General features: G+C 39.5%; 1 protein-coding gene across 1 annotated transcript; it reads left to right on the top strand.

The window, feature by feature from the left end:
- The first annotated feature begins 297 nt into the window (after nt 1-297).
- Nucleotides 298-1,361, top strand: PRPS1L1 (phosphoribosyl pyrophosphate synthetase 1 like 1). Its single transcript, XM_012450689.2, has one exon. The coding sequence runs from the start codon at nt 359-361 to the stop codon at nt 1,313-1,315; it is 957 nt and encodes a 318-aa protein (XP_012306112.1). The 5' UTR covers nt 298-358; the 3' UTR covers nt 1,316-1,361.
- The last annotated feature ends 10,217 nt before the right edge of the window (nt 1,362-11,578 follow it).

Below are 11,578 nucleotides of genomic sequence, written 5' to 3' on the forward strand. Positions count from 1 at the left end.
CCTTGCATATACTTTCTCTAGTAGGTAATTTTCCTTTTAGAGTTGGGTTTTGCTTTGTATAAGTTTTATGTTTTTCTGCGTTCAAATTTGTTTAAATGGCCCTTGGAAACTAATACAGGTGCTAATAGAAAAAAAATTCCATACACTGTAAATACTTGATTATTTAGTTTAAAAGTGTGAAGTGGGACGTGCAACTTTTTCAGAAGACCCGGGGACAATTTGGGACCGCGCGCCATGAGGCGGAAGGGACCCTAACGGTTGAGTAACAGCCGGAAGCTGTTAGAATCTGTGGTTCACTCCGTTCCAGTCTCCGCGGCAGCTGGGTTGCTCGACCGGGTGCGTCTGGTAGTTGGCCAAGATGCCGAATATCAAAATCTTCAGTGGCCGCTCCCACCTGGACTTATCCCAGAAAATAGCCGACCGCCTAGGCCTGGTGCTAGGCAAGGTGGTGACTAAGAAATTCAGCAACCAGGAGACCTGTGTGGAAATCGGCGAAAGTGTACGTGGGGAGGATGTCTACATCGTTCAGAGTGGCTGTGGCGAAATCAACGACGGTCTAATGGAGCTTTTGATCATGATCAATGCCTGCAAGATTGCTTCAGCTCGCCGAGTTACTGCAGTCATCCCATGCTTCCCTTATGCCCGGCAGGATAAGAAGGATAAGAGCCGGGCCCCAATCTCTGCCAAGCTTGTTGCAAATATGCTGTCTACAGCAGGTGCAGATCGTATAATCACCATGCACCTACATGCTTCTCAAATTCAGGGCTTTTTTGATATCCCAGTAGACAACTTGGATGCAGAGCCAACTGTCCTGAAGTGGGTAAGGGAGAATATCTCTGAGTGGAAGAACTGCACCATTGTCTCGCCAGATGCTGGTGGAGCTAAGAGAGTGACCTCGATTGCAGACCAGTTGAACGTGGACTTTGCCTTGATTCATAAAGAACAGAAGAAGGCCAATGAAGGGGACTGCATGGTGTTAGTGGGAGATGTGAATGGTCGTGCGGCTATCCTTGTAGATGACATGGCAGACACCTGTGGTACAATCTGCCTTGCAGCTGACAAACTTCTCTCAGCTGGAGCCACCAGAGTTTATGCCGTCTTGACTCATGGAATCTTTTCTGGCCCGGCCATTTCTCGCATCAATACTGCATGCTTTGAAGCAGTGGTAGTCACCAATACCATACCTCAAGAGGATAACATGAAGCATTGCTCCAAAATACAAGTAATTGACATCTCCATGATCCTTGCAGAAGCCATAAGGAGAACTCATAATGGGGAATCTGTTTCCTACCTCTTCAGCCATGTTCCTTCATAACAGAATTACTTCTAGGTTATGCTATTTTAAAATACAGTAAGATTAAGAAAAATAAACCTTGCCTTTATTTTAGTGTTTGATGAAAAGTTCAGCAGAAGATCCAGGTTGCTCCAGTATAACTTTCTATATCCCACATCAGGTATATGAGTTTACCTTAAATCAGGGGAAAACAGGTTAAGAATAATCGCTAGGATTTCGTGACTGGGTTGTCTCATCTGGCTTCTTTGATGATTTTGTGAGCCCAGCAGCTTTAACTGCAGCCCTTCTGCTGCAAGATTTCAGACTATTGAGGGTGTTTTGTAGAGGGGTTTGAAAGTGATTGGAAAGCTTACAGGTGAATGCTTGAGTTTTCTTTTTTCAGAACAACTAGCAACAAAGCCACCCAATCTACTCCCTACCCCCAAACCCCTCTCTGTTTCACAGATTCTCCAAGTTCTATGCTTAATTGCAACAAGAACCCTGAGCAATCACAAAATTAGCTCTGGTTGCTGAACCGCCTGAAAGGCAGGAATAGGCAACTTTCAGCTTGAGCAGCCACTGGGATCTTAAGAGGAGGCAACAAAGCATAGCAAATGCTTCTTGAGAGGAGGAAAATGGATTTGTCACCATCTATTTGGAGACTGTCTACCTGGAATTCTCAGTTATACCTATTCCTTTGGATTTAGCTTCACCTCCACCCATCTTGATCTTTTCCTTGCTAAATATCCTACTGGGCCCAAATGGTCAGTGATACCATAGTCTTCTGGAAAGCAAATCCACTTTTTGCTACCTAACCTCTGATATTTATATTAGTTATTTTTGTTGTAACTTAATCTTCCTTAATCTATTACCACCATGGTAGTTAGATGTTAGGTGACATTGTAGTGCCTTTTGTTAAATTTAAACATTTAATTTTTATCTCCCTTTTTTTGTATTTTGTTGGCCCCTCAAATGTCCTCAGATTTATCTTTTAAAAATGATGTTATTGTCCTTTTTAGGGAAAACCAATAAAATGTTTGCATATGTGTGTGAGGCAGAGTGGGGTGGTGTGGACACCATACCTAGATTTATCATGTGAAATTTCTGATCTCCAAGAAAAAGAAAATCACTAAAAATGTCTAAAGAGTAAAACAAAAACAAAAAAGCTTTAAAGAAAATATTCAGATTGCTTTAAACTTCCCATTTGAACTCCTGGGCAGTAAGTAAAATGGAATAACTTCCTTACAATTCTAAAGAAATATTATTTTTAACCTAAATTTCTGTGCTTAACCAAACTATCATTGACATATGAAGACAATATTAAGGGACTCAGAAACTACTACCATTAATGTTTCCTGAAAGTACTTATTGGAGATACTGAAAATAAAAAATATATACAGCCAAGAAGAACACATAGAATAAAAGAGATGGTGGTAAGCAAAGAAAAAAGTGAAATTGATAGAAAAATATTTTTTATGAAGTCACCATAAGGATCACAGCAGTTATTAAGGTAAAACTCACATAAAATAATTGGGCCACATTAAGAAACAATTTTTTTAAAATCTGTAAATGAAGTTCCAGATGATATCCACAAAACATGGGAGGCTGGGAGGAGTTAGAGTTAATGTAAATATATTAAGGATCTTGTCTAGTTTTAGATGGAGGTTATCAACAACAACTATTCACATTATAGAAAAACATGAGTTTAAATAATGTATTTTCTAAAATTTAAGGGTAAGGAGCAAACAAGAGAAGAATGGGATAAATAGCTTCCAGACTCCTAGAAAGAAAAAAAAAGGGGTGGGGGAATAAGCGAAACTCACCAACTGGAGCTGAAGATAGGTAATAAGAAAGAAAACATAACAAAGATAAAGTACCAAATATATACAATAACAAAAGTCAATAGGTTAATTTTAAAAAAGATACATTATTAGATTGAGTAGGCAAAATACCTAATGACATGCTACTTATAGGAAACACATCTAAAAATTTGAGTATAAAGAGAGAGAAAATATATAACATGTAAATGGTAACAGAAAGAAATTAGCAATGATACTTTTAATCAAAACAAAAGTGGAACATGCTTTGCTGATTAAACCCATCAGTAAGTTATAATCATCATGATCTTTATGCACCTAACAACTCAACATGGAGATATAAAAATAAAAGCAAAACAGAATGTAAGACGAAATGGATAATGTACAATCATCATAATCAAAGAAGGAAATTTTGACAAAACTGTCATAAATTATCAAAAAAAAGGAATTAAAGAGTTTAAATGACTCCATTATCACAACTTGATGTAGAAATTAAACATAATTTACATTTCAAGCATGCATGAAGCAAATATACATATTAAAAATATAATAGGTTCCACAGGTTCTAAAGATTTTTTTTAAAAAAGAAAAAATACATAATAGGTCACAAAACGTCTGAATAAATTTTTAAAAAGAAATATATGTAGACCATATATAGTATAGTAGCTTTACTACTATCATCTTAACAATATTGTAAAAAAAAAAAAAACTTTCAGTAAAATAGGAATAGAACAAAGGTTGCTTGACCTGCTACAGAAAATCTGACATAGATCTAATTAAGGACATACTTTCTGATGAAACGGAAAACATTCCCATTAAATTTCTAAACCAATGAGAATGAGGTAAGGAAAAAAAGAGAGATATCAATACCAGAAGGAAAGAGCCAAAACTTTCATTATTTGCTTATTTCATGATTGCCAACAAAAATTCCAATAATCAAAAGAAAAATTCAGAATTCATAAGAGAGGTCAGTAAAGTGAAAGTATGTAAGATAAAATGTCGGCTTTCCTAAATACCAGCAAAATATAATTTTAAAACATAACTGAAAGAAATGCTTCCACAGCCTAAAACAATAAAATCTACAACACGACCAGTAATAAATCCCAAAACTGTAGGATTTGTATGAAAAAGTTGCTAAAGGATATAGAAAATACCTGAATAAATACATTATGAACTTGGATAGGAAGAACAATATTGCAACCATGATAGTTTCCTATCAACTCAGTGTAAACCCAACCCAATCAAAATCTTATTTTTTATTTTTATTTTTTTTAGACAGGGTCTCCCTCTGTCAACCTGGCTGGAAGGTAGTGGCCTGATCTTGATTCACTGCAACTTGTACCTCCTGGGTTTCAGTGATTCACCTGCCTCAGGCTCCCCACTAGCTGGGATTACAGGTGCCAGCCACCACACCCAGCTAATTTTTCTGTTTTTTTTTGTTTTTGTTTTTTGTTGTTTTTTTTTTAGTAGAAATGAGATTTCACCATGTTGACGAGGCTGGTCTTGAACTCCTGACCTCAGGTGGTCTGCCTTCCTCGGCCTCCCAAAGTGCTGCGATTATAAGTGTGAGCCACTGCACCTGGCTGAAGAGATTTTTAAGAAAAGAGAACTTGACACAAGCTTTTCAAAATTTTATTTTATTTTATTGTACTTTAAGTTCTAGAGTATATGTGCAGATCTTGCAGGATTGTTACATAGGAATACACATGCCATGGTGGTTTGCTGCCTCCATCCCCCTGTCACCTACATTAGGTATTTCTCCCAGTGTTATCCCTCCCCAATCTCCCCATCTCCACTATTCCTCCCCTAGCCCCCCACCCCCAAACAGACTCCAGTATGTGATGTTCCCCTCCCTGCATCCACGTGTTCTCATTGTTCAACCCCCCTTTATGAGTGAGAACATGTAGGGTTTGGTTTTCTGTTCTTGACATAGGCTTTTCTTAAAGTTCATTTGGAAAAGTAAATAGGCAAAAATATTCAAGATATTTTTTGTGTTATAATAAATTAAAATATTACAAAGTTACAGTGATTAAAATGTGGTATTGATGCTGAAATGGACACATAAATTAATATTGCAGAATTTATATTCCTGAAACAGACCCATGTATACTTACAGGAATTTAGTACACACATACCCTATTTACTGGAGGGACTGTGTTACTGCAAAGAGGTACATAACTGAATCAACTCCATCAGAGAATTGCTATTGCAAAGTCCCTATGGAGATGTTTTCCTGATACCCTGCTTTGGCAGCCACTTCTGTGGTCTACTCAGATTCTCTGAAGTGGGGATGAACCTCCTGCCATAGTTTGTTCCTAGCTGTCTTCATACAATTGTTGGTCAATCTAGATCTCAGTGATGCTTATCATGGCCTTTTTAGTGTCAGTTAGCACTTATCAATACCTAGTTTCTGCTGATCTTAACCTTCTGCTTCCTTGATTCTATCCTGGAAAGCACCGCTTCAAAAGCCTCTTCAAGGCCTCTACTTTTAAGACCTATTGTACCACTATTTTCTTGCTTATATGGAGCATATTTAACATTATTATTTTCACACACTTAATCAGCCATCTGGGACAAACCTCTCTCCAGAATACAAAATAAACAAAAGACAAGCCACTGAATAGTAATAACACGTGCTGCAGAATATACTCACCCTAAGATAGTTAAGCAGTGGGCTTCCTAGTTGAAGCTATAAGTGTTCTTATGCTTACTACCTGATAACTGTTTTATACAATTAGTCACACACACCAATTACCATTGGCTGAGATCTGACAACCATATTTAGAGAAAGAAAGAGAGAGGAAGGGGGGATCTGTCAAAATGTCATTACATCAACTCAGGAATGGTGGCACATGCCTGTAGTCCCAGCTACTCCAGAGGCTGAAATGCTGAGATGAGAGAATGGCTTGAACCCAGAAGTTAAGTGACCAGCCTGAGCAACATAGCAAGACCTCATCTCTAAAAAAAAAAAAAAGCATCACATTAAATATGAATACATATGATAAAACTGGTATATATTATAGATAAATATAGCACTGATCAATCAATAGGGACAAATAACTAGCTACTGATTGGGAAACCAAAGTTTTATCTCAAACTTAAATGATGCACAAAAATAAACTCCAGTGGAATGGTTATTGAAAAAAAAAAAAAAACAGAATTGTAAAGCACAAGAAGAAAATGTGGAATCACATATACTCTTACAGTGCAGAAGGCCTTTTTTTTTTTTTTTTTTGTCTGTCACCTAGGCTGGAGTGCAGTGGCAAGTGATCTTGGCTCACTGCAACCTCTATCTCCTCTGGAATCAAACAATCCTCCCGGGTAGCTGGGACTACATGTGCGTGCCACCACACCTGGCTAGTTTTTGTATTTTTAGTAGAGATGGAGTTTCATGATGTTGGCCAGGCAGGTCTTGGACTCCAGGACCCAAGAGATCCTCCTGACTCAGCCTCCCAGAGTTCCGTTATTACAGGCATGAGCCAGTGCACCCGTCTGAGAAAGCCTTTTTAAGAAGGATATACAACTCACAACTCATAAAAGATAAGATTGAAACAATTGTTTCTTACAGTTACATGCACTAAGTACTCTTTGTAAGCAGAGGTGGCTTGCTGTGCAGCCTTAAGGCAGTTTATTAAGTCATCATGACTAGAAATCACATGAACTCTGCTCAGCATTAATGTGTTCTCAGAACAGACTTTTCAACCCACCGCCGGGTTTCTCCACTGAGCTGGATGATCCTGAGGACTGACCAGTTAGCCAGCAGGTTGTCCAGCTTTATATTCCAGACATAATAAGGTGACAGTGTTAACCATGAAAACTTCCTCCCTGTAAAGTCACACAGTGTGATCTTACAAGGTCCTGTACCACCTTGCTCAGGACCTCTGCCCCGAGTTAGCAGGCAAGGCTGTGGCAGTTGCCGTTGCTTATTCTGAAAGGAATGTAGAACTTGCAGCAGCCTTCTGAGTTTGGGTCAGGAAGATGTCCTGTGGATCAAAACAGACTGCTTTACACACAGCTCAGTTTCCAAGGATCGCCACAGATGTGCCCACTAGCCCAGGTTCCTGTCACTCAGTCATCAGAAGCTACCTTTATTGTGCCCTTTATTCCTGGTGGGAGAGGGAGAAGTGAGCTCCCTGGGTTCCAGTATTTATTTGATATACCTGAGTTTGGGGCACCCTTTTTTTGTTACTGTTTTCAAAACACTGAATTACTGTCACCTTGATGTACAATTTCAATGAAGCTTTGTAAAGATTAAAAAAAAAAAAAAGTGCCCCAAACTCAGGTATACCAAATAAATACTGGAACCCAGGGAGCTCACTTCTCCCTCTTCCACCAGGAATAAAGGGCAAAATAAAGGTAGCTTCTGATAACTGAGTGACAAGAACTTGGGCTAGTGGGAATATCTATGGTGATCTCTGGAAACTGAGCTGTGTGTAAAGAAGTCTGCTTTGGTCCAAAGGATGTCTTCCTGACCCAAACTCAGAAGACTTCTGGGATTCTACAGCCAGAAACAGACAAAGATACTCAGCTACAAATGCGTGCTACCCTTTGAGAGAAGGAATGAATGACTCTAAGGGAAGAGTGGTGCAGAGGCCATCCAGGGCTGCTGAGGACAATCCAGAAGCAGAATAAGCTGCTGCCATAGTCCCAGAGGCTAATGGAGCCATTGCTGCAGACTCAGAGGCTGGAGCTGTGCCCCCAGCAAGTGGAGTATCGTTTTAGTCCACTCAGGCTGCTGTGATAAACTACCATAGACTGGGTGGGTTATGAACAACAGAAATTTACTTCTGACAGTTCTGAAGGCTGAAAAGTACAAGATCAAAGTGCTAGAAGATTCTTTGTCTGGTAAGGGTCCATTTACTGGTTCATGGACAGCTGTCTTTTCACTGTGTCCTCACATGACAGAGGAGTAGGGAACTCTTAGGGGTCTCTTTTATAAGTGCACTAAGCCCATTCATGGGGGCTCCACCCTTATGACCTAATTGCCCACCAAAATTTCCACCTCCTAATACCGTCATATTATGGGTTAGGATTTCAACATATAAATTTTGGGGATACACAAACATTTTGTCTATAGCAAGCATCAAGCCACAGAGAATTAGTCTTAGGTCTTAAAACTTAATTAAGGGCTGGGAGCGGTAGCTCACGCCTGTAATCCCAGCACTTTGGGAGGCCGAGCTGGGTGGCCAATCACGAGGTCAAGAGATCGAGACCATCCTGGTCAACATGGTGAAACCCCATCTCTACTAAAAATACAAACAATTAGCTGGGCCTGGTGGTGCGTGCCTGTAATCCCAGCTACTCGGGAGACTGAGGCAGGAGAATTGCCTGAACCCAGGAGGTGGAGGTTGTGGTGAGCCGAGATCGCGCCATTGCACTCCAGCCTGGGTAACAAGAGCAAAACTCCGTCTCAAAAAAAAACAAACAAAACTTAATTAAATTTGTCCTACTAGATTTCAGAGTTGGGACTGACAACCTTTTTATTCCTTCCAATTTCTTTTTGAATAGGAATGTGTAAGAATATATATTGTAAACACAATTCATGCATAAGGATATGCAACACCTGTCCCACTATTGTATTTTAGAAGTAGATAACTCGTTTCTATGTTCATGATCCAGAGATAGAGAGGAATCTTTGCCCCAGGATAATTTAAACCCATAGTCTCACTCATACCTGATTTAGACGACAAGATCTGACACTTTTGGCTGCTGATACTTAGGTGAGATTTGGGACTTAGTTTTATTATTGCCTGAGACTTTTGGAGATGTTGAGATGAGGTGAACAGGTTTTATACATGTGGACAGACATGAAATTTGGGAAGCAAGAGGGATAGTAGGTGAATAGTGGCCCCCAAAAGGATATATCCAAATCACAACCCCCAGAACCTATAAATGTGACCTTATTTAGGTAAAAGGTCTTTACAGATGTAAATAAGTTTAGGATTTTGAGGTGAGATCATGCTGGATTTAGGGTGGGCCTTAAATACCATTACGGGAATGAACAGGCAAAAGGAAGTTGGAGAGACAAAGACACAAAGGAGAAAGTCACTGAAGATGGAGGCAGAGAGTTAGAGTAACACCTACAAGCCAGGAAATGCCAAGGATTGCCAGCAGCTACAAGGAGCTAGGAAATACACCAGAAACAGATTCTCCCTCAGCATCTCCATAAGGAACCAACCCTGCTGACACCTTGATTTTAGACTTTTGGCCTCCAGAGAATAAATTTCTGTTGTTTTAAGCCACCCAGTTTATAGTAATTTGTTACTGCCCTGCCCCTTTCACCGCCTTGCCCACCGCAGGAAACTCATACAGATTCTGGTAGCAGGAAGTGGAGTCCTGCTATGTAGACTACGTGGGAATGTGGAAGTGGCCTTGGAATTGGGTAATGGGGAGAGGCTGAAAGAATGTTGAGGTATATGAAAGAAAGAGCCTAAATTGCTTTGAAGAGACTGTTGGTAGAAATAGAATCGTCAAAAGAGATTCTGGTGAGGGCTCTGAAGGAAGAGGATGATAAAGAATGCTTCTCTCATCTTAGAGAATACATGTATCCTCGCAAACAGATTGTTGGTAGGAATATCAACATTAAATATGCTTCCAGTGAAGCCTCAAAAGAAAATGAGGGTATGTTATCGGAAATTGAAGGAAAGGCTGTCCTTGTTAGTAAGTGGCAGAAAACATGACTGAATTGTGTTCTACTGTTGGGTAGAAGTCAGAACTTCTAAGTGATGAACTTGGATATTTAGCTGAGATTTCCAAGCTAAGTGTTGAAGATGCAGCCTGGTTCCTCCTTGCTGCTTATAGTAAAAGGGAAGAGGAAAGTTATAAATGTAGAAGGAACAATTAAGTAAACAGCAGCCAGCACTTGAGGATTTGCCGATATTCTTAGCCTATCCGGATGGCAAAGACTGTGAAAATTGGGAAATTCAGTGTTAGAAAATCATGCTCTGGTTAGAAGGCCAAGGGTGTGGCTAGATAACCTTTTGCTGAAGAAATTAAGTGTGTGACTCATAGATCTAGCCAACCATCTCAGCAGGAATAGAGTCTAAACAAACTAATAAAGTACTAAATAGATACTGTGCTTTGGCTGATTTTAAAAAATTGATGTAAACTTTACCTAATGATAGGTAAACCTAGAAATAACGCAGTAGGCATCTTAAATACAGCATAAAGATTTTTTGATGTATTTACAAAAGCAATGAGGAGCCCTTGTAGCTTTTTAAGTGAATTTTCATTAGATGGTTGATGCAATGAAAACAGTACTTCCTTTTTTTTTGAGATGAAGTCTCACTGTGTCACCCAGGCTGGAATGCAGTGGCCCGATCTTGGCTCACTGCAACCTCTGCCTTTCCGGTTCAAGCGATTCTTGTGTCTCAACCTCTGGAGTAGCTTGGATTACAGGTGTGTGCCATTACACCTGGCTAATTTTTTGTATTTTTAGTAGAGACGGGGTTTCACTATGTTGCCCAGGGTGGTCTTAAACTCCTGGCCTCAAGTGATGTGCCCCCCTTGTGATAGGATTACAGGTGTGAGCCACAGCGCTGGGTGAAAATAGTACTTTCTAAAGAGAATTCAGCAGCATTGTGCAAACTGAACCGTACTGGAAAGATTCTGCAATTGGGAAACCACATGTACCTGGGTGGGTTCCATTTTGAGAAATTAGGCCTAAGCAATAATTGTTTAGTGTTACAGTAAACAAAGAAGCTTTCATTTTTCTAATCCCTAATGCACACAAGAGTTGTTTACAAGAATTTAGTCTGGGTATAAATTTCTAAATGTAATGCTGACAGAATCTCTTATCAGATGACATGATTAATGATGTTTTCTTCAGAGTGGCTTCAGTTAGTCTTTATTAAGATGCTTCCCAAATCCTAATTCTATTTCAAAGATAACAGTCAGATGATTTTACTTATGAGTACTCTGTAAGAATGAGAAAAGATAAGGCAGTGATTGAATGGTTTTAAATAACACATTTTATCCTGATTAATTATCATGCAACTGGTGACTTTCTTCTTCTGTTTTTATATGCATCAGTCTCTCTTTTCTAGGAAAACCATTAATTTTTTTCCATCTTGATTTCATTGCAAATGCTATATAATGACTGGCATAACTCACTGCTTAGGGCACAGGAAGGGAGGCTCCCTTTTTGTAACATTGAAGAGTCTCTGGTTGTGGGATAGGCAATGAGTAGTATCTGTTTCACAGACTGAAAATTGTGCTTTTCTTCTTCTTCCTTGCTTACTGATATGGTTTGGCTGTGTCCCCACCCAAATCTCACCTTGAATTTTAATAATCTCTACATGTCAAGACTGGGGCAGGGGGAGACAACTGAATCATACTCTTCTTGTGGTAGTGAATAAGTTTTATGAGATCTGATGGTTTTATAAATGGGAGTTCCCCTGCACAAGCTCTCTTGCCTGCTGCCATGTGAGATGGGACTTTGCTCCTCATTCACTTTCTACCATGATTGTGAGGCCTTCCCCGCCATGTG

Source organism: Aotus nancymaae, unplaced genomic scaffold (genome assembly GCF_030222135.1).
Source record: "Aotus nancymaae isolate 86718 unplaced genomic scaffold, 86718_ANA_hifiasm-v0.15.2.pri h1tg000025l, whole genome shotgun sequence".
Lineage (NCBI taxonomy): Eukaryota > Metazoa > Chordata > Mammalia > Primates > Aotidae > Aotus > Aotus nancymaae.